Source organism: Anas platyrhynchos, chromosome 4, assembly GCF_047663525.1.
Source record: "Anas platyrhynchos isolate ZD024472 breed Pekin duck chromosome 4, IASCAAS_PekinDuck_T2T, whole genome shotgun sequence".
NCBI classification, from domain to species: domain Eukaryota; kingdom Metazoa; phylum Chordata; class Aves; order Anseriformes; family Anatidae; genus Anas; species Anas platyrhynchos.
This window is the reverse complement of record NC_092590.1, coordinates 64,362,752-64,390,424: the sequence shown is the minus strand read 5'-3', so window position 1 is coordinate 64,390,424 and position 27,673 is coordinate 64,362,752. Positions and strand designations below refer to the sequence as shown.

Here is a 27,673-nt window from a genome sequence, read left to right as displayed (position 1 = left end):
ACTCTCTCTTTCAAAATTTCTTTCAAAATCTTTTTTTAAATACCAGTGAGATTCATTTTGTAGTTGCTCATGTACATGTATGTTTTCAACTATATGCTCAGTGCTCTCCAGTTATATGGTAACTCTAGCTTTATTGGTTTGTTTTAAAAAAAACTTTTCCTTGATTTGTGACTTCATTGCTTCTAGTATGTAGCTGCTTTCATTTCCTGCAGGTCCATTAGCTATTCTGATTTTACATTCAGTATTGTCCTTTGGAGAAACCACAGCAACATAATTGTTTTAGTTTCCTTTCATACTGCTCTTTATGTTTTTATCTTCTTGCCTTCACAGTCACGTATATCTTCTGCACTCTCCTAAACTAGTTGTCTATCTTTGTACTCATTTGATGTATATCATCTAATGTTAGTTGAAGCTGTGGCCTCTCATCTCTACATTATGGTTCCAGAAGTGCGTTTGAACTCTGTGTCCTCTTCCAATTGTAACATGCTGTATGTTATGCTTAAATTTGTCGGTGCAGGTGCCCAGGTTCTGGAACACACTCATCAAATCCACTCATTTTGGTTGGTCCTTCATTTCCTTATCTCTAGTGGCCCTTGCAGACATGGCAAAACCATAATCCTGCGAAGACAGAAGCGAGACAATTCAGTTTTTCAGTTATGTAGTAACTAATTTGTTCATATTGAGGTGCATTAAACTGTATGCTTTATAAATACTATGCTATTTGTTAACTATTTGCCTGTTCATTTAAGCTGCATGCTTTGAGGAATGCTGTGCAATGTAGAGTAGGCAGTGGTGGTGCTGGTGCTCCTGGTCCTATAGCACAACAGAGCATACCTGAGTACAAGTTTGAAATCAGGTAGGTACGGATTCATTGACACAGTGCTTTTTAAAACTGTATTCCTTTCTGTGCAGGTACAACGTATAAGTCATGTCAGGCTTTTAAATTCTGCTGTAAATGGCTCTGGATTTTGAAGGCGTAGAAGAATTTCTCCCGATAAGTTGAGTAATAAAAAAAAAAAAAAGGAAGAAAATAGAGGTTGGGGAGAAATATTAGTTCAAAATTGGTCTAATTTGATTACTTTTTGCTTAGTAACTGTATGTTTTTGAACAATTAAAGCTTAAATAAAACACTGTTTTAATAAATGTCAACTGACACAACACTGCAAGTCATAGTTTTTTGAACAAAGTTTGTTTTTTCTATCTTCCTCTTCCTCATTACACAAGACACTTGGCGTCAGAAGTCTTCTTGATTCACTTCCCATTCTTAGGTATGATGGTCATGTTTTTGCCAATGGGATAATACATATAAAATGGTAGAATTTTCTTTTACAAGATTACCATTATTGTTCTTGGACAGTAACTGGATAGTAAAAGTATCTTCCAGTTTTTGGCTTGGTAGAGAAGGTTAGTATTAATTTTGGCAGATGGACCATGGTGATCTGTAAATATAAGTGTATAAGTAGTATAATAAAAACTAAGCTGAACAGCCTTTTAACTAGTATATACTTAATGTGAAACTGGGCAACGTATATTAAATAAATAGAGACTTAGTTTAACTTCTGTAGTTATGTACTGGGTCATAGAATCATAGAATATCCCAAGTTGGAAGGGACCTACAGGGATCATCAACTACACCTGGCTATGCACAGGACCACCCAAAAATCAGACCCCATGTTTGAAAGCGTTGTCCGAATGCATCTTGAACTCTGGCAGGCTCGGGACCATGACCACTGCCCTGGGGAGCCTGTCCCAGTGCCCAACCACCCTCTGGGTGCAGAACCTTTCCCAACACCCAGCCTGACCCTCCCCTGTCCCAGCTCCACGCCGTTCCCTTGGGTCCTGTCGCTGTCCCCAGAGAGCAGAGCTCAGCGCCTGCCTCTCTGCTCCCCTCGTGAGGGAGCTGCAGACTATCAGGCCTCCCCTCAGCTGTTTGTCATGCGTCTTTATTGTAAACCCTTTGCCATCTTTGTAGCCCTCCTTTGGACACTCTCTGATAGTTTTATGTCCGTATATTCTGGTGCCCAAAACTGCACACAGTGCTTGAGGTGAGGCTGCACCAGTACAGAGCAGGACAATCCCTTCCCTTGACTGACTAGCCATGTCGTGTCTGATGCACCCCAGGCTACTGTTGGCCTTTCTGGCTGCCAGGGCACACTGCTGGCTCATGTTCAACTTGCTGTTAACCAAAACCCCCAGATCCCTTTCTGTTGGACTGCTCTCCAACCTTCTATCCCCAGTCTGTACATGTAGCCAGAGTTGCCCTTTTCCCAGATCCCTTGCTCTTGTTAAACGTATTGTTGGTGGCTGTCCAGCTCTCTAATTTGTCAACATCTCTCTGCACAGCCTTTCCACCTTTGAGAGAGTCAACAGCTCTTCCCAATGTAGTGGAATCTGCAAACTCACAAAAAACTCCCTCTAGTCCTCTATTCAAGTCATTTATGAAAACCTGTGTAACATCAGTAGTTTATAATACAATTAAAAAAACATCCAAATTCTACTCTCAACCTTGGAACCTGTGGGAGCTTACACTTACACATTCACTCACTGCTCTTGTTGGAGAGTTGCTTCTTCAGGTTTTCATCCTTCACATATGCTGTCTTGTCAAGTATTGGTGTCTATGCAGGACATATTAGGCTATGTCTATAAGGTGGTATTTCTACTGAAGGACAGTGTCTTCCTTCCATCAAAGGAGGAGTAACTTTTATTAATGTTTTAACACATCTAGTGGAGGATTAGAAGGAGGAGGTGTGCAGTTACCATGCAGGGCTTCAGAGACAGGAGTTGTCACCAGGGAAAGCATTAATAGTAATGAGAGGACTCACGGTGGAAGGGAGGTTCTTGGATTCTGGCACCAGCCCTAAGGCCTGCTTTGTTATCCTGGATATCTTAAGTGTTTTTCTAGGTTTTGTATACTTTAATTTAGTGTCATACTGTTACAACTTGGGAGAAACTTGGCTGAAATCAGTGGGATCAGTGTTGCATAAGTAATGTGAGATGAGCTTGGCTGGGATTACTCAAGGGCTTTTCATATCTATAATTCTTCTTGGCTACAACTCTGTTGTTGGAAGCTGTTACATATCAGGCTCAGATAGGCGCAAGAATTTTTACTGTCATGGTGTTTAATCCTAACTTGGACCATGTATGTGGGTAAAAACATCTGACCTGCCTTGTCTCTGTTTTAACATTGCATTTCCCTTATGGTCAATGTATCACACTCATGAGAAATGACAGATGTGAGGGAAGTGTAGCATGGAAAATAATGTTTCTAATTACTTCCTCCACCCTCCAATAACATAATTGTTGTGTTCTCTTTGCTAAATATCAGAGCAGTAGTTTTCTATTGGTTTGAGGAAGGAATGTCATCTAAATGCAGAAAACCTTTGTAAATTTGCAATTTCAGACCTTCTGTCCCTATTTGCTGAAGAGGAAATCAATGCATGCTGAGGATTTCAGGTTTCTAGCTCTTCTGGGTGATGTATTTCAGCAGAGGTGATTCTCTACTAAAAGGTCTTGCTTCCAAGTAGAATGCGTTGAATGAGTGTAATTACTGACCTGTGTGTTTCTCTTGCATTTAAACTTCTCATCTTGTAGCTTCATTTGGCAAAGACGAAAAGGTTTTTAAGCTAAGTAATATTTAGACTGTTAGCTAATGAAGTGAAGAAGTTACTCATCTTACTTTCTGGAAACCCTATATTTCAGCTTTGTTTATTGTTTTTACTGCTTCTGCTTGTGTTTTTAAATAATGTGTGATGTATTGCTTCTCTTAGCTGTAATTTGATGTTCCTTTTTTCCATGCTCTGAATATTACAAGGAATAATATTTTTGTTTTCATCTTTCCTTTTTTTAAATAGCATTATTTTTACTAGACATGCTTAGCTACCAGGACAGTGCTGAAAGCTGTCTGTGTTGGTCATTAAAGGTGCTAATGAACATCTGTTTTACGAACAGATTAGTATTTCACATTTCGAGTCTCTAATTCTGAGGCAAAAGAGCCCTGCTAATTTTGTTTAAGTCCTTTCACAACCCTACAAAATTCTTGCATTACTTCATACTTTACTACATTACTTCATCTTCACAAGTTTTGTTTAGTGGAGCTAAAAGCATGTTAGGTTTAAAACATATTTTGTAATGCATGATTGTAATAACCATTACTTCATAGCAGCCGTGTCGGTTTCCTGGGCTGTTGTTTACATGCATTGACTTTAAAATGTTTTAATGATGTACAGCTGTAATAAGCATTTCAGAAGACTTAGATCTCTAGAGAATGAACCGTAATTCAAGTCAGATTGTCTGAAATTCAAGAGACTAGAATACAGATAGTGAAGGAGACCAAATCCTGTCATCTTCAAGTTCATCTGGGTTTTATGTGCCTTGGATTTAAACCACTGCAGCCATCAATCAAATTGAAAACCACATCACTGTCTTTTGGTATCCCAACTTTTCACTGTATTGTTCCACTGAGTTATATAACTCTGACTTTGTACATACATATATATATTTCTAGGCAAACCAGAAGACTTCGTGATGCTGAACAAGAGAAAGACAGAATGTTGCTTAAAACTATTATAAAAGTTTGGAAACAAATGAAATCCCTCCGTGACTTTCAGAAGTTTACCAACACACCCATGAAGCTTTATTTGAGAAAGTATGTTTTGATAACTCTTTGTACTTCATTTGCCAGTAGGGGAGCTTTAATGAGATTAGTCAACTTGGGATATGAAGGGTGCAAATGTAAGGATTTGAGTAGTATCTGGCACCAGTTGAGTCTGCCAGACTATGAGGAGGAAGGAAAGTTAAAATAAATAATTACTGTAACAGAAAGAAATTTCTAAAGTCTAATGAGTAAATAAAAAGTAATAATATTAATTTTGGATGGTAGCTATCTGCTGTCAACTATGTTAATATTTTTCAAAAGGATGTGCTTTTGCTATAGCAAATGCTAATTTTGCTATAAATTAATGGAAAAGTGGACGTATGCTGTATTTTATAAACTTAATTCTAACACATTAATACAACACATTTATACAATTGTTTTGAAGGGAAGAAGTTGATCAGAGGTCAGATGAAAAAGCATATGAGGCAGAAATCCAGGCTGAGATAAGTGAATTAATAGAAGAATACATGGAAGAATATGATAAGAAAATGGAGGAGTACAGAACTGAGCTAAAAGAGTGGAAATCCTGGAGGAAGGCACAGGTTTGTTTAAATCAATGTTTCACAAAAAGTACAATATTACTAAGTATATTCAAAGTTTGTCCTTGTAGTACAGAATAATCAATTTCAGGGTAGGCATGAATAAATTTTGTAATGTATTTGGATATAATCTGTCTACTTAGAATGTGTTAGTAAATTAATTATTAATTAACAAATCTGTTGGTTTTCTTTTAATGAAGCAGTTATCTTTCTGCTATTTATTTTCTTCAGTTCCCTTTTTTTTGTTAAGTTTAACTTTTGTGTTTGTGTGAGTGGTAAAGCTAAATAGTTATGGACTGTTTCTGACGAACAAGCAGTTGATGTCTCCTGTAAATTTATGTTCAGAAATGTCCCAAAACGGAAAAACACAGTCAATGTACTAACCTTTAACCTCTGAAAGGCTTTATTACTAATAATCTGGACTGCCATTAAGGTCCCAGTTGTGCTTCAAGAAGATATTGACAAACAGGAGCTAGAATAATACACTTCAGCAGGATGACCTTAGTGATATGGAATATGACCTTAGTGATGACCTTAGTGATATGGAATTCAGCAGGATGACCTAGCTTAGTGATATGTTTTAGTGGAGGACTTGTTAGTGTTAGGTCAGAGGTTGGACTCGATGATCTTGAGGTCTCTTCCAACCTAGAAATTCTGTGATTCTGTGACCTTTGAAATAGCCTGTGGCAGTGCCAGAAAAATCATCGGAGAGTTGCTTCATCCTGCATGCCTCAGGATAATGGTTACTTGAATGTAATCACTGCACTGTTTAAACATTAGTCATTTTAGGTATCACAGCAAAATAAAGTTTAAAAAAAATCTTAAAATACAGTTTTCAAGAATCTAGTGCATCTGCTGATGCTTTTATAGAAAGTGTTTCATGTACATGCAGCAACTGTGGAAGACATGATGTTTGAGGAGAAGTTGATCTGCAGGTATTGGAAGTTCCTGTTAACAGAACGTAGGTAGGCATGTGACTCATGAGTATCATGCCAATTCATTTGTATGCTAAGATGAATAAACATAAGGTTTAAAGTGAAGGTAGGTAGTTTGGGACATTGGTCCATATGGGAACTGTTGATCTACCTCTAACTATTATGCCTTCACAAATACCATGGTGCTCCAAAAGCATGTTCCATGTTCCATCCAAAGGTGCTCAAAGCATCTTTCTGCTGTGGTAATCACAAAGTAGTTGAGGTTACTGTGGCTATTCCCTTTTAGAGTGAAATATCATGCACAGACCTTCATTTCATGCCCAGAAGTACTTTCCTTTATTTTACTCAAAGTTCTTTGTTGGTTAATCACTGCTATTGGTGTCTCACTAGCAGAGAGTACATCAATCTAAGGAAGACGGTAGAGGTAGAGGAGAGTAGATAAATTTTAAAAGAATTAGACAATCAAAAAAGTTAACAAAGTTAAGCCAAGAAAATATGTTTCTTAATAAAAATATGTTATCAAGTTGTTTGGCTAAGTACTTCTGTTAGAATAAAGTATGCTTTCCTCATCTCCTTCTGTTTTGCTAATGATGTCGTGGTTCATGAATGGTTGGTGCTTCCAAGTAAGATCTACACCCAAGTAATCTGTAAGAATTAAAATACAAAATACACTCAAGTAATCTGTAAGTCTGCAGAAGGAGGAACTTGTTTCCAGTTGTCTACTGAAACTACTGAAAACCATGTTGTATGTTGTTTGTTTATTTTTGTGTTTGGCATAAAGGAAGGGATGGGATCATTCTGGTCCTGATAAAGACACTGCTAAGCTAAAAAGTCTGTAGCACATGTGGATTCACTTTGTCCATGTATGCAGACAATACATCTTGAAGAACTGTAGCTACTGGTTGAGTAATCTTCCATCAGTCCTAAGAGAATGCACGTGGTAACTCTGAATGAGGAATCAGCTGCTAGCCAAAATGTTCAATAAACAGTTGCTTTGTAAGTTGGTTGGGAAGGTTAAATAAATGTTTTGTTTGAAGCACATCATATTCTTGAAGCCTATCAATGGAATGCGTTGCTGAATTCTCAGTCTCAAGTAGTCCTATAAAATGAGGAAAAAATCTACTCTTTCAATGTCAATTTTTAAAATTGTACAGTCATTACCCGTACCCATTTATCACTTGTAAGTGAAGAGAACAAGGAAAAAAATCTGTACTGATTGAAATAGTGCATTGTTATTTTTATATACAGAAGTCCAGAAAGAAAAAGAAGAAAAAAGACCTTCAAGAAGAAAAAGATTCAGTAGAAGATTGTGATCTTGGCGAGGAACCTGTAAAGCCTATCCCACCTAAAATGGTCAATAACCTGGAAATAGAGCAGCAGGTTAGAGAAAAAGCTGACAACCTCAGAAGGAAACCTGGAGAGCCTGCTTTAATTCCTGAACTAGTCCTGTCAGGCAGCATAACTCCAAGTGAGCTGTGTCCTCGGTAAGATAAATGTTGTAATTATTTTGTTGTAACACACTTCTGTTGTGATCTTCTGTTATTTATGGTTTGATTCTTACCTGCACAACTTCAAAAGTGTGCACTCACCATTCTTAGTAATAGAATGTTAAACTTCTGCTTCTGAAGCTGACATAACTTAATTCTTTTTCAAGTCACATGTAACCTTGTATGTACTGGACTTGGAGAATGCATAACTACACATTCACTATAGACCATCTTGAGCATATTCATAGGACAGCAGTATATGTAAAGAAACTTTTTAGGGTGAAATCTGGGACACTTCTGGTGGTACTGCTCTAGCTAGCTAGTTCTTTGCACCAAGTGGTATAGTCAACAAAGAAAGGGAAAATAAAGAAATCATAGTTAACTGGAGATTTCGCTGTGGATAAAGTCAATACTCTTTTGTGTTACTTCCCACACTTACACACACAATTTAATGTACATTTAGCAAATTTGAGTCATTCAGAAACTCCCTTTCATCTTTACTTAGCAAATAGCCTCATCAAAGAATAGTGCTTGACTGTTCTATTCCCAATGACTGAAATCTTAAGAATCTTAACACAGTGTATCACTTCCTGTATCTTGGTGGAAGGGAATAGAAAGAAATTTTGTTTCCCTAAATAGTTCCTTTCATATGGAGGTGGATGTGTTGACCTGTTTTTAAATAATTTTATATTCATGAGAAGATAAAAATAGCTGCTAAATAATAGTTCTTAAGTCACTCCTATATAGTGACATTTTTAGAATAACATCTTTAGTTGTTTGACCTTTGTTTCCTATTGCGGAATCAGATTCTTATTAAAAGTAACCAAAAATTACAAATGTTATTAAAACTGATATGACCACTTGTTTAACATATTTGCAGGGCAGAGGTTTTGCGACGAGAAGACGTGAAGAAACGCTCAGTATTTATAAAAGTCCTTTTCAACTCCAAGGAAGTATCAAGGACCGTTACCCGACCAATAAGCTCAGATTTCAGAGTGCACTTTGGACAGATTTTCAATTTACAAATATTCAATTGGCCAGAGAGTTTGAAGTTACAGGTAAATAATGATTTATCATAGTATTTTGTAAAAAAGATAATGTGAAATGTGGTTCCTCCCAGAATGCTTATATTTTGCTTTACATTGGCGTTGTAAAGACTGAAAAACCTGTGAAGGACCCTGTACAAACTATCTTATACCCCTTCCTTGCTTCTCTATTTGCAAACTTTCAACATTGCTGCTACATCTCTGGTACTTGTGTTAAGATTTTATTTTATTTTACTGATACTGCTTTCATTTATTCTTAAAGTTCTAACATATGCACATTTTACAAATAATATACATGTCTATAACAAGCCTATAACACAACTACAAGCAGCATGGGGGTGACTATTTAATTGAGATGTGATTAATTTTTTTAGTAGGGCAGCCTCTTAATTTTAGAATAACTGGTTTATATCGCAGATAAACTTGCCAGAATACTCTTCTTAAAACATTCTTGTCCACAGAGTAATAGCGTCATAATGTTTGTTGGGAGAGAAAGGAAAGAAATTTAGTGCTAGTAATTTCCATTGTTGCACTGTTGATCAGATCAAGTGCAGTAAGCCCAAACGGGAGAAAAAAAAATCAAAAAAAAAAAAATCTAAATTAATGAATGAGTGACAAATTTACAGAGCTAATAAGATAAATTTTTAGGAGGAAAACGTGGTCATGATCCTGCTTCTCCTGTTAGCTACTTTTCCTGTTAGATGACACAGATAGCTCAGAGGAGGGTGTACACCCCTCAACCTGCTCCGTTTACAAAACACGTAACTGAAAGTCACAAGAAATACCATCTGCTTTCATTATAAACACTTGAACAGGGGCTAAGAGGAGGAGTTGCTTAAATCACTTTGTGCCTGAAACTAGCTGGGCACGAGGAAAGCAGCAGGCTGTACTGCCAGAACTGGGACTGTGCCTTGCAGTCTTTCATGGGAAGGGGGAATTAGTGAGCCAGAATCCCTCCAGCATCTTCACAGACACCAGTCACCGTGACAAGCAGTTTCATGTTGTACTCTTTAAAGCCTAAAGTTTGTCATACCATTCTAATATAGCTGTATTAGAAGGGTGAGGGGGATTTACTTTTAAGAACTCAGACTGAGCTGCTAGTAGGTGAACTGTCTGCTAATAAGATATTTTAAAAAGGAAATCAATATAATTGCTTTAAATTAATTATTTCTTAAGTCATCTTAAAACCATTAGTCCAAATACCCTAAAATATGCTTTCAAATTCTTATCAATACATTGTGAAGAACTAATTTTTTTTTTAACTCTGTTACCATGGATTTTTCTAGATCTATGAAACAACGGGTATGAGCAGTACCACCTTGTTGGCTGAAGTGTTCATACCTGTACCTGAGACTACAGTTCTGACAGGCAGCGCTCCTATGGAAGAAATAGAGTTCAGCAGCAATCAGCGTGTGGTACTGGACCACGAAGGAGTTGGGAGTGGTAAGGACTCTAAATTCAATGCTTCAATGCTTTTTATTTTGCTGAAACCATGTAGAAGTAACAGGCTGGCATAAGTTTCAGAGTAAATTCAATTAACAACAATGAGTATATTTACTAGTGGGCTTATAGTGTTACTGGAGCTCTACTAACTATAGAAGTCATGAGTTTTGTTTTTTGTTGTTTTTTTTTTCTTTTGTTTTGTACTTTATCAGGGCTCTGATAGTGCAGAGTAAGCAGATGGTATTAATCAGTATAGTTCCAGTGATTTTAACATTTCAAACCACTGAAGAACTGGCTGTATAAATGCATATGCAGACTAATTTTTTGTCTTCATCTTTGTTTTGATGAAATTCTGTCAAAAATTTTATCCCTGGGACTTCAAAACAGAAAAATAAAATGAGAGAGAGATAGGGAAAGGAGAACAAGAATAATATATTGTAGCATACAGAATTTTTAAGTCTATATAATGTTTGAATTGCATTATGAGGTAACTGATTTGCATGAGTTTTCAGTATGTAAAATACAGATAGAGCAGAACAGATAAAAAGTTGATGAGGAAGATAATGTGGAACAAAAATCATTACAACACATTTCGTGTGTAAATGTCATTGACCATGATGACTGTATATCCAGTTGTGTATCACAGCTTTAAGACCGACTTTTCAATCATGCATAATTCTGACTCTGATTTTCTGTCTCATTAGCAATATGCAGAATCTGAAAATTACTGGAAATGTTAAATAGTATGCTCCTGTGAAGGGAAAAAAAAGTCTTGGCATAGCCTTTAAGATGTAGCCTTTCTTTTTTGTCCCAAATGGAAAACTTTTTTTAGTTGGAATGGAATCTTTTACTTCTGTTGTAGAGCAAAGTCCTTCCCTGCAGCATGCAGCAGAGTCAGCTTGTTTCATGTAACCTGTCCATTTATATTAAAGGAGTAATTTGACTACTTACTTTTGGGAAGCATTTTTAAAGTGGTTTAGACACTGTGCTTGAATGGAAAAATATACTAATTTGTTTTTTTCCCCCTGATAGATGTGTCATTTTCCTTTGAAGCTGATGGCAGCAACCAAATGACTTTAATGACCTCTGGGAAAGTATCCAATAGTGTCTCCTGGGCAGTTGGAGAAAAAGGAATCCCCCTAATTCCTCCAGTATCTCAGCAAACCACAGGCATTCCAAGGTAATATGATACGAATTCTTAGTGATTCTTGGGAAAGTGATTATACTGGTATTTAAAAGAGTAGATGACTTCCATAATCAAGAATTGTCATACTGTTTTTCCTTAAGTTTAGATACTTTATTTTGCATTTTAACCCTCTGCAGATATCTTAGAGTATGCACTTTTCATAAACTTAGAATTTCTAATGAAAATCTTTTAGTACATTATTTATTATTTATAAGCAATATTGAAGTTAAACAGAGCTCAAGCTGATTAACTCATTTTTATGGTACTCTAATAGAAGACATAGGTACGGTCCAGATTTTGCTTTATATTGGCAAGGAACTTTTCTGTAATTGTTTTGCTAAGAACAGAAGCTTCAGCTTTTTCTTATCCAAAGTGCATATGGGAAGTGCTACTGGGACATATGCTTTTTTGTTACCTTTTCTGTAACTAATGACAAAAATTACAGTATGAAAACATTAGAAGAGTGTATGGGAGCTTGATGCTGTTTGTGAATTGAGAAGTAAAAAACTCAGATCTGTGACATCATTCCAAGATACTATTCTTTAATGATTATTTGTCCATCAGAAGCCTGTTGAGCCAAATAAATTAATATATCATTCCATTAAAAAAAGATCTAATTTGTCCTGTGACTGCATGTTGGACATTGTAGATCATTTGTCCATTTGTCACTTTTGTGTAATTCCAGTAAAGTCAAAGTCTGCTTTTGTAATGACCTCAGGTAACTTCACTGTAAAGTCTTAAGAGTTTCCCCATACTTACTAAATTGAGCCAGTACTTCTTCCAGCTGATTGGATTCATTGGATTTTTATTTATTTAGAGACAAAATATTGGCACACACATCACCCTTTTACTATTTTTGTCTCCAGCTGCAGCCATTCGAGTAATTTGCTGATCAGCATAGGAGTAATTTGCTGACTTCAATGAGGCTAGAACAGCATCAGATAAAAACATAAGGATGCAAATCCCAAAGGTTAACTTCAGACTCAGGAGACTAATCTTACAGTAGTCTCTTGCTGTAGCAAATGGAAAAATAGGGAATTCCAAAAGGGTGTCCAATGTAAAACTCTTCTTTGAATCGCCCTCTAGAGATGAACAACCATCTGTGACTTTCTGTTGTCTATTGTGAAAGCCCGAGACAAGATTTTTATGCCTAAACTTAGTCTTTTCCCATGAGCTTTTCAGCATAACTCTGATTCCATATGTGTTTGTTCAAGACTGCCTAAAGATACAGCCTTGATATCACTACTTTATCTGCTGCTCCAGTAACTGCTGGATATGTTGCCTGGTTCTAATCAAGCTTGAGAAATATCCAGAAGTTCTTAAAGCTTTCTTGAAAATACTCAGATTCTAAGTAGAGAACAGACCCCTAAGGAGAGAAGGGGCAGCATCCACAGTCTGTGGTACACGGGTAATGAAATTGCATATTCAGGCCAGCAAATCATTGCACAAATGTCCTCCTGACCACCTACCATAATTTGACTGCTGTGAATACAAATAAGTGAGAACATCCAAAGGATAAGGAATGGGACTAGGAGCTGGGCCTCCCAGGGTTTCAGGGCTGCTATGGAAGACAGAAGAAGCCAAGAGTGAACCATCACAGTTCACTCAGTGCCAACCAGCATGCAGTCCTACAGGATCCAAACATAACGGGCACAGCAGAGCACTGGCAGCAGTTCCAGACAGGGTGAGAGGATGAGTCAGGTCCAGAGTCCATCCAGAAACAGTACCCAGGAGACAGACTGAAGACAGGACTTAAGACATAGCTCAAGTAAGGATCTGGGAAATTCCTTCCAGTATGTATTGTTAAAACTATAATTTGCTTTCTGTGAGGCAGTTTAACATAAAAATCGTACTTTTAATAATCAGAAACATGGGGTATAGTGTAGGTGTACAATAAATGTTCGAATCAATAAGCACTTAATTCATGGAAGGCGTGCAAAACCTTGTTTTCTCTTGTTAGGAACACGGTCAAATTCAGTGTTTCAGAGAAGTCTGTAACTGTATGTTTTCTGCAATGAGAAAGCTTGCATAAGAGTTCCCTTTCAGCAGTTCCTTCGTATTTCCCCCAGCTTTCCTTTGCAATTCATCATTCCTCTGTTACATAACTGCAATTTGGAGAGATGCTTGTGTTGTAAGAAGAATCATAGAAGCCAGGCAGGTTTTAGAGAGGTTAACTTCTTCCATATAACAGCTGTTTGAAGAGAGTGGTTTGGTTTGGTTTTGTTTTTAACTTAAGTTCAGCCCACAGTTTTGCAGTGTGCTGACAGAAAGAATGGCTTCATTTTGAGGGCAAAAATGGCACAACAAAAGGTTTGTACTGAGAATTGTGTAGTGGAATTTATTTTCCATGTTATAGATTTTTTTTTTTTTTTCCAAAATTGTTTGAATTTCTTTTATGTTGCTACAACAAATCTCTTTTTGGCAGAACCATCTGCTATCAGTTCTTTCTATTGTCTCTTTAGTGCTTTAAAAAATATTGATGCTATTGCATCCATTGGCACATCAGGCTTAAATGACATGAAGAAACTAGCCAAGTGGGCAGCAGAAGCAAAACTTGATCCAAATGACCCAAACAATGCAGCTCTGATGCAGATGATTATGGTAAGTGTTAGTTTCGGGGCTGTAGGGCTAATGGAGCTGTGTTTTATCATGGATATGCTTGGGTGAATGTTAAGAAGTGTCTATTAAAAAATAAGATTTATTAATCCATTAGTTCAGTAGTATTCTAGTGGTAAAAAAAAAAAAAAAAAAAAAGGTATTAGGGAATATGCAAACTGATTAGATTACGTATTAAAAAATCACAGGTTTGAACTTCTTTTTTTCCTTAAAATTCAGGCTTATTCCCAGTGTACTCCTATGGTATTAAATAGGAAGATGCTCATTAGTGATGTCTGCACAAAGTAGTTTGTTGTTGGGACTTTTCTATACATCAAATTGAGAAGCTATTCAGATAGCTGAAGTTACATAAAAGAATCACATTTTTCTGCTCTTCAATGTTTTGTTTATGTTTAGGGGAGATAGAATACACTTAAGAATACAGTAAAATTTAATGTTCTCATGCGCTTTGCTCAACATGAATCTGCTTTAAAACATTTAATGTTTCAATCTCAATTTGATCCATTTTAATTGCTTCTGCTTAAAATGAACTAAATGAACATTCTTGCAATGTGCCGTTAAGACTTAACAAAAATTACTTTGTAGACTTCTCTTCCTTGGTATGAAAAGTTTAATAATTTTTATCTAATTTAGGTTGCCACTAGTGGCGAGGCACATGTTCCTGATTTTTTCAGATTGGAACAGTTGCAGCAAGAATTTAATTTTGTTTCTGATGAAGAATTTAATAGATCAAAGAGATTCCGACTCTTGCAGCTCAGAAACGAGGAGGTGGCAGAGTTCCGAAACTACAAGCAAGTCCCTTTGCATGAACGAGAAATCAGTGAGAAACTATTCCAGGTAGATTGTTATCTGAAATTATTTGGAGTGCATCCTCTAGTAAAACATCATATTTCTTTTCTAGTTGTGCTGATAATATTTGACTTGCAGTAAAGTCAGTTAGTCCCATCAAGAACGTACAGCTTTGCTGACATTTAAAAAAAAAAAAAAATAGAATTTTTCCATCAGTCTTTTCTGATGTTATTTTAGTATAATTAAGGTAGCTTCCCCACAAGGAAACAGTTATGCAGCTATGCCATGGAAGTGGAAAAATACAACACAGCAGCTGCTGTAGATGTGAATTTTCTAAGAGATTTTTTTTATAGATGATTTAAAATACAGAGGGTAATGCAAAGATAATTCAGGCTTAGACTTATTAACTTTTGAACCTTTTCTGTGATGAGTGGTAGGAGGAATGACACTAATGAGTATTAAAACCTTTTAGTGTTTTACTACAGCCTATGTTATTTCTATTTCTGTACAATATTCTAGTTAGCTTACCCAGTCCTTGTCTGTTAATTATCCTACTGAAGTGCAATGTGTGCATTTGTTATTTGGTTCATACTTCAGTTATATTCAGTTCCACTCTTACTGTTAAGTCACACATTCTTTTGTTCTTTAGCAATTTGTGTATTTAAGGAGCATTTCAGTGTGTTCATTGCCTTCTCAGGATCAGAATCATGTCAGATTTTGGCAACTACTGCTTTATGCCTTGCATAAATTTCTTTGAGCAATTCCTTCCTTCCATTCCTTTTGGGTTATATCTTTTTAAAAGATACTTATTAACTCAGATCTGGCTTTTCATAGTAAACATTTATCCTTTTCAAATATTAGATTAGTTTTTTTATCTGCTATCAAAGATGTACCAGAGCTTTAAATATATGCTTTTGATCCAGTTGATTTTATGGACTAACTTTGTTCATTTCATGTTATCAGCCAAAAAAACACAGTTTAAGAAATGTTTTTTTCTGTTTTTTTTTGTTTGTTTGTTTGTTTGTTTGTTTCTTTCTTTCTTTCTTTCTTTCTTTCTTTCTTTTTCTTTTCTTTTCCTCCTTCCATTAAGGGTAACTTGGATAAACCCACAATTGCTTGTTCCAAGTTCATGTTACAAGACATGGTCTTCAAAACTAAGTTTAAAAGTGGTATTTTTCATAGTTGGATAACTAGCTATTTGGCAAAGAAATCAGAAAACTCATAGAATTGTGGAAATATTGTTTGGAAAACATTGTCTGGAGGTGAAATGTTTTCCTGCTTTCCTGAGATCCTGCTTTCCACTGAAGTGATGGGGCTGTTGTCAGAACTAGGTGAGGCCAGCTATGTGGTTTGTCTGGCCAAGTCTTGAAAAGTAGGAGATTACACACCCATTCTGGATAACCTGTTTCAGTCCCGCACTGCCTTTCCAGTGATTGATTTATTTTTTGGTTTGTTTTTTCATGTCCAACCCAAACCTTCCAAGTTGTTCCTAATGGCTGTTCTCCCTTGTGATATTGTCTGGCACTACAAAGAGTTTGGCTCTGTCTTCTCTGTAACTGTCCCTCAGCTAGGTGTGGGCAGATAATGGATTGCCCATTAATCTTTTCCTCACCAGACTAAGCTGAACCTCTTGTCCAGTGCAAGAAAGACACTGAAATACTGGACCAAGAGCTTCAGCAAAGAACTCCCAGAAGGTCTACACGGCAACCAGTATTCATTTCAGCCCATCAGTTGGGTTACAGGCTTTTTTCTTTCTTTTTTCTTTTTTTTTAATCAAACATCAGGCAAAGCAAAATCTCCACACTCTGGATGCTTAAACAGTGCATCCACTTTCTCACTGTGCAACTAGTGACTTTATTATACTATTAAATTACTTCATTTCTTGAATGCAAATTCAAAATAGCTCAGTAATAGTTTCTCACAAAATTACCTACAAGTAAGTATAGGCTCATCTGGTGTTAGACACTAAGAAAACTAGTTATGTTTTAAAATGCAGTTCAAATATCAGGTCGTCTTCCATGAATAACATATCACTCCTTTTTATAAAGGATTCATCCTATTGCAGCTGCAGCAACACAAACCAATTCCAGTAGAAATGGAATTTCAGTTTACAACAGCAGGTCAGAGTCCTGCTTTAAAAAGAAGAGAGGGAAATAAAGTTATTCGTAGTAATTTAAACCACATGAACCTGAACTTAATGGAATTCTTTTCTCTATTCAGGGAAGTTGTGCAGTGCTGTTGCTGTGTACATTAGCATTAAAAACAGTTTTATGAACTTCTGACATCTGTTTTGGTTTACTTTGATCCATACATTAATATTAATGAAATATTTACCATTTTTCTTGTATGTAGTAAAGCATTGGCTATATATCAAATCACAGACTCTAGTAAATATTTTAGGACTATGAGAAAAGACTACATGAGAGGAATGTGATTGACAGCAAACATTACCTAGATGCACGCAGAGCAGTTGTTGCCAACTATCTACAAAAGGTAAGTGGCAAAATATGCGGATCCATCATATTTCTCTAAGCCGTTTGTTGCTGCTGCACTTGGATGCTTGGTTTCCAGGCATACTAAAAAATGATTCAGCACTAAACTTGACCTACAGATGTTTTTATAATTCCAAGTTAGGCCTGAAACAGGTCTAATAAAACAAGTAGAGGTTTGTAAATGACTGATAAAATGTTAATTGAAAAGATGTATTTCCTCAAAAAGATGCATTATAGAAAATGACCACAAAAACAGATTTTTCGAGGAGTACTATAAATCCTTTTCTGGTCCAGTGTCCCAGAGATCTGTACTGTTGTGTCCCAAGTATTCACTGATTTCCTTCTCCCCATTTTCATTCTTTAAGTTTTGTTACTAAGAATTTATCTCCATGAAAGTGTTCCTAACCACTGTTAAAAATCATTTAATGTGATACACAAAAAGTCTTGTCCTGCAGCCAAAGGTAGCAGGCATATGCACATTACCTTCATTGTTGCACTAGAGTAATATTCCCTTACCTTGGTTTATTTATTTATTTGTTAATGTTAGCGTGGCGTTTTCTTTAATCCTTGGTGTGTGTGTGTGACACACACATTGGTTGAATATGGAATAAAAGTTAGCAATTTTGGAGGATTTTGGCAAGTAACAAATGAGAAACATGTCTGCCAGTTTATTACTAGTACTGGAAATATTAAAGGTAGATAAAATCCCAGCCAGCCAGCAAAACATCTGGGATGATTATTAGGTTGATATGATGTAGGACAAAACAACTTGCTTGTTAGCAGTAACATTTTGTAAAAGAATTAAAGACAATGGAGAATATTTGAATCCTCCAGGCAAGTCTTGGTAAGTACCAAAACCCAGATTCAGTATGATAATATCAAAAACTATTTTGAACAGATCTATCACATCTGTGTCGGCCCTGTATGCTTTGCATAATATTCATGTGCATATTCAAACGTACAGTTTATGCAGTGCGCTGAATTATAGTACAGAGTTAAATACCTTATGGTATTTAACTGCTTGTCACTCTTGTACAGGAAATAAAAGTAGTCTTTTTTTAAAATAACACTTGGATATTTTACACTTCTATAAATTGTCAGATGTGCTTGAAAATTAGATTGCTCACATCAGGGCTGCAATTCATTTCACTCTGAAATGTCATCTTTATATGATTATCACCTCAGCACAGTGAAAGATTTCATAACTTAAATGAAAACTTTTACAAATAATGAAAGGAGATGTATGGTAGAAAACTTTGTTATTGCTCTTCTGCAGCTGATCTTGTAATAGAACAGCATATGTAAAGGCATCACTAGCCTGAGTAGTAGACAAAAAAGAAATATTAAAAAAAAAGACAATGCTCTCAGTCAGTCTGCTTCTATACTTCTGTATAGCTGTTGAGAGAAGAGGGAAGTCTTTCATCAGTCTGTGACCCCACAGAAATGAAACAATCCAAGGATTTTTAAACATTTGTTTTAAATCATGGTGTTAGTAACACAGGCCTTGCTGATTGTCCTGCAGTCCAAAGCATTGCCTTTAGTCCCTGTAGTTAATACTATATACATTTCTGTACAGTCTTTTCTGTAACTTCATTTAGATGCCCAAAAGAAATATCTGTCAGGGTCATTTATTGTAGTGATTGTTTCTGATGGTGGGCTGTAATTAGATAAGATTTGATTTTCTGTTCTTGTGATGTATGTTTTCATATGTTTACATCTGGCTAGCTTATATGTTTCTAGAAAATCATTGTATTCATAAAATAAATTTATATTATGTTCCAAATAAATATCTGGTGGAAAGAACATTGATATGACATATAAAAGAGGGATAAAATGAAGAATCTATATTTGAAGTTTTTTGTTTGTGTTTAATAGACAAAATGCAAGTGTTTGCAGTGGTTTGGGATTAGAAGTGTAATTTTGTCTCTTCTCCCTCCCTTTCTCCCCATTCACAGGTTCGAGAATCGGTAATAAACCGTTTCCTAGTAGCAAAACACCATTTCCTTCTCTCTGATCTTGTCAATGAAGAGGAGATTCCTAGCCTGGGGTAAGGCAGTTATCTTTATTGATTCTAAGTTAATTTGTGTAAATTTGTCTCTGATCCTTTTTTGCAAATTGTACTGATGTGAGCAGCCAAGGAGATGTTGTGTTCAGTGTAATATATTGTTTTCCTGTCACCATATACCCCTCTGGCAGTGTAGACAGAGCATTGATACACAAAGCATATAAAAACTTTTTTGAGGAAAACAGCTAAGTTTGCTAGAAATAACATGATAGCATGTAAATAACTTTTAGCATGGTATATTTTCATGATTCTGTTTACCTTACATTTCATCTGTTTCTGTATGCTGTTGCTTAATATCTATGCTGTTTACTTTCAGAAATGTTTCTGATCTGGGAAGTATTTTCTCTTCTTTTGTATGGTTATTATTTGTTTTATTCCTTATGTACCTTCTTTGAATTTTTGTTCCAAATCTCGTACTTCTTGACTTTGACATTTGAGTCATCACCACATAGATGATTCTTAATTAGTGTTGCTCACTGAAAATCTGTGTAAGTAAACAGGTTGTGAATGGTAGATGTTTTTATTTCTTTTAAAAGAAATTTGCTTATCTTCATTCTAAGTGTGACACACTTGAAGTACAGCTAACACTTTCTGAGTCAATGGTATAAATCTAAACAGTCCCATCTGCTGGAGATACAGAGACTTGCTCTCTTAAACAAGATTCATCCTGGTTTTCAGTTTGTTTTCACATCTCAGAATGGGAAAAATCCAGTTGAGACTATAATCAGCTTTTGAAATTGTTTAAGATTAAATGCTTGGTTTGTTTGTGTTTTTTTTTATCATGAATACGGATTCAAATTGGATACAATTTGCTAATTAATATAGTTAGTGAATTTAAAATAACACCATTAAGGTATCTACTTAGTGAGATTTCAGTAACTCAGGTTTATCTTAAAAGTAATTAAAGGGGTTATTTGTATTTTATATATAAGGAAGTAATGCTATTGGCTATCAGTTTTTAAAGTAGATTTTGGAATGTCTTCTGTCACCAAGGTATTTTTGCAGTTAATATCACTGATATGCAAAAATATGTATCTTTTTTATTCTTTTCCTGTTTTTTTCCTTTGGTTCTGCTTTGCCTTGGGTTATAAGTTCTGAGGGTCCAGGGTATGTCGTGGCATATTTATTCTTCCTTTCTATAGCCTATTGTTTATTGTACATAGCTGTGTAATTAGCTGTGTAATTGTACATAGCTGTGTAATCTCTTAACGTATTTCATAGAGAGGTTGTAATCTACTAGATCCTTTGTTTATAGCACTGTAGTTATAGATCTATCTTGAGTTGTCTTATTTAAATGTTAGGTATTTTTTTGGGGGGGAGGGAGGGAAGAAAATAAAAATATTTTGCACATTGAAATTAGAATTTATGAAATATAAGACAACTGGATTGCATAGTACTAAATGGTAATAACATTTTGACATTTCATAGAGGTTTGTATGACACTAGCAGTGTGTATTTCCTTTTTCTGTTAGTGCATAACTAGCATGTGTGTCATGGAGACACTGGAATTCTGGATTCTGTGCAAAAATGACTAAATGTCTGTTTTCTGATTATTAGTATTTTGGGACTTGGCCTCTTTAAACTGGCAGAACCAAAACGACCATTAAAGCCAAGAAGAAAAGAAAGGAAGAAAGTCACAGCACAGAATTTATCAGATGGAGACATAAAACTGTTGGTGAACGTCATTAGAGCTTTTGATATTCCAGTGAGAAAACCAGTGATGAGGTATGTTTAAATGCTTGTTTTCAATCCAGATTCATATTGGAGTTTCAACTGTTTTAAGGATAGCTGAAACAACTGATGTTGAAATTCAGTCCTGTGTTGTTTTGATCCTCATGTTAAAAGCATGTATAGATTTATCTTGTTATTTAATAATAAAAAATGCTATTCTCAAAGCTTTTAAAATAATATAACCATTTATTAATACCTGATAAATTCAAAAAGTTTTTTATTAACTATGCATCTGCTTGAGGAAAAAGCTGCCTGGAAGATAACTTGTAGCTTTGACAACATTATAACAATGTTAATATTGGATTAATTACATCTTAAACAAGCCTTCTAGTTATACTCAAGGCGATTTAAATTCATAATATCTTAAATATAAAAAAATACATATATATTACAAAATTCCAGTTATTCCTACTGTATCTCCTGAGGGTTGCCTGTTGGCCTTCTCAAGCACTCTGTGAACTGGACATTGAAGGGAATGGAGTGAGCGTTATTTGGCTTTTACTAACTTTGAAGGTGAGATCTTCAGGCATATTAAGGCAATGCCTGTGCTGCACGATGCTGTGTCCTGAGCAGTCTGGTGCACTTTCATAAGTGGTGTATTACAGCAGCATTCTCGCTCTTGCTCTTCCAAAATGAATATACATTACATTTAAATCGGAGATATCTTCGTCCTGCTAGCATCTTCTGCTTGTTTTAGTTATTGTTTAAATGAAAAAGAAAAAGTTCTATTGGATTTTTGTAAATAAGTTCAAATGGAGAAAGAAGCAATTCATATAAGAAATATGTTGACAGGAAGGAAAAGATGAGAATTTGAATTTACTGTCAGTAGAACAAAAATAGCTGAAAACCCTCCCAATATTTTGGATAATCTGATATCTTATTTTGAGCTGCTTTTTCTGTGAATAGTTTTCCTTTTATAATATCTACCGTTGCTTAGTACTGAAAAAGTTATTTGGAAACATTATAAAAATAAGCATATTTATCATTTATTTTATTTCACTGATGAGTTGCTGACAGTGTAATCTTCATGTGGGTTTAATTTCATCAGTGAGGCTTTGCCTAGATACCATGAAGTCTACACAGTTCATGAATTCTTTGGGGATTCATCTCCTTAAACTGAAAAGGCTGTGTCTCAAGAGATTGTCCAGGGGGAGTTTTAAAAAAATAAATAAAATAAAAATCTGGGGTCTATAAATTCTTCAGAAGGAAGAGCCTCAAGGCACACAGCACTTTTGCAATGAGGCTTACAAGAGCAATACACTTGCTACCCCACTCTCGCATGTTTTTTCTTGTTATTTGACTGAGAAGTTATCCTTCCTAGGTTAAAGTCATAACATAAAGATACCAGAAGCATTTTGAGAACTTTGTGTGGTTAATGTATGATGTGAAGGATTCATATTTGATAATAGGTTCTCTGTCTTTTCATGACGATGTTGTCTGTTTCCTCTCATAGCAAACCTCAACAGCCATCCAAATCTTCAAGGTCATTTAACGAGATGTTTGCAGCCTCTCCATCAGCCCAGAGCCCAACTGATAGTGTAGATTGGGCATTTGACCAGGTATGTTGTAAAACTCATGAAAATTATAGCAATTATTTGTTAACATGAAATAATGAGCATTCTCCCTTTTCACATACATATCAGAAAGATATCTTACTAGTAACATTAGCTTGCCCACTCCTGGATCTCCAAAAAAGATAGTTGAGCTGCAAAAGATTCAGAGAAGGATGATAAAGATGTCAGAAATCTAGACTGGCTACTGCGCAGTGAAAAATGTTTGGATTTTTCTGCCAAAATGGCAGTCACTGGGAGTAAGGGAGAAGGAAGAATATGATAGAGAAACATAAAACAATGAGTGATATGGATAACAGTTGACTGTTCACTGGTTCGTTCAGTAGTATGAGGGGTCATCAAACTAAGCAGGTAGAAGCTACGTTCAAAAAAGAAGCTTGTAATTCTTGATATGGCAGTTCCTATGTGCTCAGAGAAGTTGCCTGTATGTATTGTGGACAAAAGCGATTTGCTTGCATTGAAGTGGACATTGGACAATTATTTGGAAGAATGATCTATTGGGAGTTGTCAAAGAGAAAAATTGTTACAGGCTTAGGAAAGTCCCTCTGTCTGAAGACAGCTGAAGCCTGGAAGAGTAACAGGAGAAAATATAGGCCCTGCTGCTGTGTTCTTACTCTTCTGTATGACTGTTTGTGGCCATTTTCACAGTCTGAATTTTGGGCCTTGTGCTCTCTGTCTAAACCAGCAGAGCCTTTCTTATGACTGATACTGAAACTACATTTGCTTGCTATTGAAAACTAAGTTCAGCATCCTTCTGAATGAAGATGGAAATCCACTGGGTTTGGGTTTTTGTTTGTTCTGGGTATTTTTGTGTGGTGGTGGTGTATGGAAGGGTTGTTTATTTGTTTAGGATTTCCTTCAAAATTATAGCTTCTTGAAATGTAGAAATGGTTCTGACATGAGCGTTTGAATGCTAATGAAATGCTCTGTTAATGCATTTTTAATTACGTTAGGGGTTTGCTGTGTCTAGTAAAAGTTGATTATCTGCAACAGAGACCATTTTCAGAGACAGCCAGGGTTGTAGCAGTAGGATTCTTGGATTACAGATAAGAGAATACAAGGGCACTGGTGACTGGATCACCTGTTTCCATTTCATTCTTTGGTTAGTTAGCCAGGAGTTTTTACAGACTGGGGGGAAAATGTGGCTTTCCTAGTGTATACAATATATGACATATTCTGGGTACACATCACCTTTTTGAAATGTTAACACACAAAACAAAAAAGCTTTGTAAATGCTTAGAGAAGCTTGAACTGTATTAAAAGTGTTTGTCTGGACTGGACCAGTGTGACCTTCATGAAGCATATGCTTATTTTCCTTAAATACATGAAAATATGCAATTTAGTATGTTCTGATGAGGCATTTTATAGAGGCCTGTTTTCTTTCTTTTGGTATCTTTTTTACAGGTTTTAGTCCGTCCTTTTGTAGAAGTTTCTTTTCAGCGAACAGTCTGCCGGACAACAACAGCAGAAGGTCCAAACCCCAACTGGAATGAGGAACTTGAGCTTCCATTTAGGTATAGCAATATGAAACCAAATTATTTCTGAGTAGTAAGAAATCAGTTTGAGGATACATTCAATTTCCCCAGTTCTATTCAAATCACAGTTTTTTGTGTTTATTCAAAATTTCAGAGCTCCTAATGGTGACTACAGCACCCACAGTTTGCAGTCAGTGAAGGATGAAGTGTTCATTAATGTTTTTGATGAAGTACTTCATGATGTTACAGAGGTGAGTTCATAATTGAAAGTCAGTGTGCTTTACAGAATATTGTGAACTTTTTGAAATTGTCAGAATAAGACTTCTCAGTGTAATAGTTGTCCTGGTTTTGGCTCACCGTCCTGAGCCTCTCTTTTCTCTACCTTGTCATTTTTTACTGTTATGTCTAGTCAATATTGCAATACTGTTCAAAGGAGCAGTCTTTACAATGTTAACCTTTGTACAAATTAAGGTTGTAGTATATAGTCTGCTACTAGAGTTCAACATGTCTGTGTAATCTTTTACTGATATTTAATGATACTTGAGGTAATAAAATTGACAGGCAACACATGAATAGCAGTCTGAATTCTACTCCTATACTTAATCAGCTTCTTTTTTTTTTTTTTTTTTTTTACACTAAATTCCAGGTGACTTATCCCAGTTCCCGTATTCTTTATTAACCTTTTTATGCTCTGTCTTACCCTGTTTTACAAGCTGTTTGGTGAAAAGTAGGCTCTTTGTGTTGGCATAAGTCCTTTCCCTGTTCAAGTCAGTGAACGCTTTCCCAGTTAACTCAGTATGCATAAAAATAGCAGCCCTCAGTATTCTTGAAAATATAACCAAAAAGTAAATAATGCACACATTTCACTGAGAACAGAATTCTGCTCTCAGAACTGAAATGGTATTTGATGAAGCAAAAAGAAGAAAAAAAGGCACAGTCTTGAAACTCAGATGTCACTCAAGCATTTGGAGAAATCTTCTGGTTTTTAAGCTTGTAGGCTGATCATGCTAGATTTGGAAATCACTGAGGCAATACATGTGAAAAGAACGCTTCCATTCCACAGCTATTAGATTTTCATACAATTTTACCTTCAAAGGCTTTTTTTAAATTCGAGTAAAACATTTTATGAGAAGACGAGCACTTAATTTACTTAGTCTGGGAAGACTCCTGTAGATTCTTTGTCAGATTTTTGAGATCTCCATCACAAGTCATACAGGACTTGCACCCTGAAATGCAAGCACATCATGTCAAGGACCATGACATTTTTCTTCAGCACCTGGCGTGCTTGAAAAGCATGCAGAATAATTGTCATAGTAGTAATTGAACTTACATTTAGAGTAAGTTAGATGATAAAAATCCTGTATTGTTTTAATAATTGTCTTCATGAAACCATTGATTGAATTTAAATAAAATTAAATTGTCTTACAAATTCTTATGTTGGCCAACTTCTTAATAGGATGATTGTGACAGAAGAAGTGGTATCCACACTTGTGTTGAGAGACGCTGGCTGGGATGTGTTAAAATTCCATTTACTACCATATATTTTCAAGCAAAGGTAAGCATCAATAACTTGGAGGATATCTCCTAAAATAAAAGATGGAGAGTGGGAAGGAATTAGGGTTAGGGTAGTCAGATTTAATTATGTTCTCTGTACTTCTCAGTCTATTTTTATGGAACTGCCTAAAAATATCTTTGAAAGTGCTGTCCTTTGTCACATTTGGTGTGTATTTGTTAGTAAGTTCAACATTTCAAAGGGAGAAAAGATAGACAAGCATACTTGTGCACTAATAACACAGCCTGGTTTCCTTCAGTAATGAAGTTAACACAGATTCTTTAGGTGGTTTTGACAGTGGCTTTTGAGATTTCCGATACTGCATTACTTAGATAGGTGTTAAAGAAATTTGACCTGACTCTTTTTTCAGACCTCTGATGAATCACCATGTTTTCACCTTTGCCTTTCCCAGTCCCTTCTTTCCTCTGTATTTAGAATACTTCAAGAGAGGCTTTCTTTAGGAGATATCAGCACTTAGTCATGGGAGTGTTAGGATAACATGCATTTCTTCATAGAGGACAGGCTTTTTTTAATTATTTTATTTGTCCAGCCACCCATCCTGAACTTAGATTAAAGCAGCTAATTTTTCACATCAATAGCCTTTTTGTTTCATAATCCTGCTTTAGAATTCTTGCTCTGCAGGGCAGTAGCTTTCATGTGTAGATCAAGCTGTCACGCCTCAAGTCTCAGTTGCTTACTTCATGAAGATTCTGGCATCAGTTACATACCTAATGACAGAGATTAGTTTGCTATATGGACAACTTGTCAGAACTATAAAGGCTTTAAAACATCTTGTGAGCCTCTTGGATTCTTTGGGTAGAGGGGTCTTAATTTAATCTTGGAGTTCAAAGGGGTTTTCTTGGGCCATCCTCTTGCAAGGCGTAACAGAACATAACTGTCATGGGATTCAAGAAAGCGTGGCATTCTTCTCGTTGCTGACAAGTTTTGGACAGTGCATATCTAAGTAGTGTTTGTCCACTTCCTTCTGTTAGATCACTAATAATATGCTATCATCAACTTGTGAGGCAAATCAATGAGTATGTGTGCTTGAGGGTTGTGCTGCCCTGTAGAAAGAATGAAGTTCTCATTGACTTAAAGAAAAGGTAAGTAGTAAGAACTTCCAGCCTCCTTTTCATAAGGCTTTGGACATCCTGTGCAAACAATGTCATTTAACGTGACCGCTATTGTTATAGGTCAACAAACAAGAAAGAACAAGATCCTTTACTCTTCTCAGGAAAATGTTCTATACCAAGTGGATGAAGTTCACCTGAGAAGTGTGTCTACTCACAGCCCTGACAGACTTACATTTTTACAGACTGCATACCAGTATGTAGCCTTTCCGTTGTAGGACCAGACTAGCTCCAAGATTGCTGTCAGATGCACTCCTGACTCTCTTTTGGAGGAGGTGTTACTGTTTGAGAGTCCTGAGGCACAGTGTGAATGGCTGCACGGATCTTCTCAGCATTGTTTCCACATGAGCAGGATTTCTTACTGAAGTTGAAAAAGTGTGATCAGTCCAGCAGTTATATCAAGGTGCCTCTAGCAATTAAATTGCAGTGGCCAATGAAGCATTTCTTCATCCTGTTCTGCTATATTGCAGCAGAAATTGTGTGATTTATTTAGTCTTCTCCTCATGAAAACTTAATTTTGCTCTTAAATGTTTGATGAGCCAGCCCAGTGAGTCATCTCTTCGTCTTCATCAGGAAGATGTCCTTCCTGTCAGCAGTCATCCTGTCCAGGAGGATGGAAGACTCAGGTCTTTATGGCCAATTCTTCATATACAGCATAACCTAAACAGCATTGAATTTTGCCTAAAGCCGTATCTGAATTCTGCCCAAATCAGGTTAATCTTCTTGCTTTTCTTTCAGAGCTGTGTACTTTTTGAGTCTTGTTCTAGCAAGTGGAGGGCATGCCATCTCTTTTCTGATATGACCTTTCAGGAAGAGCTTTCTCCTGTTTGTGGTGACAGAAGGAGGTGCAAAGGGATGATGAGTCTGCCAGAGCTCTCTTCCATGGAGAAGCTGGCTGAATGGGCCTGGTTCCGATTGCACTCAAGAAACATCAGCAGTTTCTGCATGGAAGGTGCTCCAGC

At 36.1% G+C, this 27,673-nt stretch overlaps 1 protein-coding gene across 3 annotated transcripts in view; it reads left to right on the top strand.

Moving 5' to 3' along the window:
* CC2D2A (coiled-coil and C2 domain containing 2A) overlaps positions 1-27,673 on the top strand; it is a 60,569-nt gene that overhangs the window by 19,951 nt on the left and 12,945 nt on the right. For all 3 annotated transcript variants that reach the window (XM_072037759.1, XM_038177832.2, XM_038177831.2), the window contains 16 exons: positions 750-856; positions 4,505-4,645; positions 5,040-5,196; positions 7,377-7,612; positions 8,496-8,673; positions 9,948-10,104; positions 11,137-11,284; positions 13,753-13,891; positions 14,540-14,743; positions 17,096-17,188; positions 19,143-19,234; positions 20,810-20,977; positions 22,437-22,542; positions 23,959-24,068; positions 24,184-24,280; positions 25,486-25,584. In XM_072037759.1, coding sequence (XP_071893860.1) covers positions 750-856; positions 4,505-4,645; positions 5,040-5,196; positions 7,377-7,612; positions 8,496-8,673; positions 9,948-10,104; positions 11,137-11,284; positions 13,753-13,891; positions 14,540-14,743; positions 17,096-17,188; positions 19,143-19,234; positions 20,810-20,977; positions 22,437-22,542; positions 23,959-24,068; positions 24,184-24,280; positions 25,486-25,584 — 2,232 coding nt within the window. The remainder of the gene's footprint in view (positions 1-749; positions 857-4,504; positions 4,646-5,039; positions 5,197-7,376; positions 7,613-8,495; positions 8,674-9,947; positions 10,105-11,136; positions 11,285-13,752; positions 13,892-14,539; positions 14,744-17,095; positions 17,189-19,142; positions 19,235-20,809; positions 20,978-22,436; positions 22,543-23,958; positions 24,069-24,183; positions 24,281-25,485; positions 25,585-27,673) is intronic.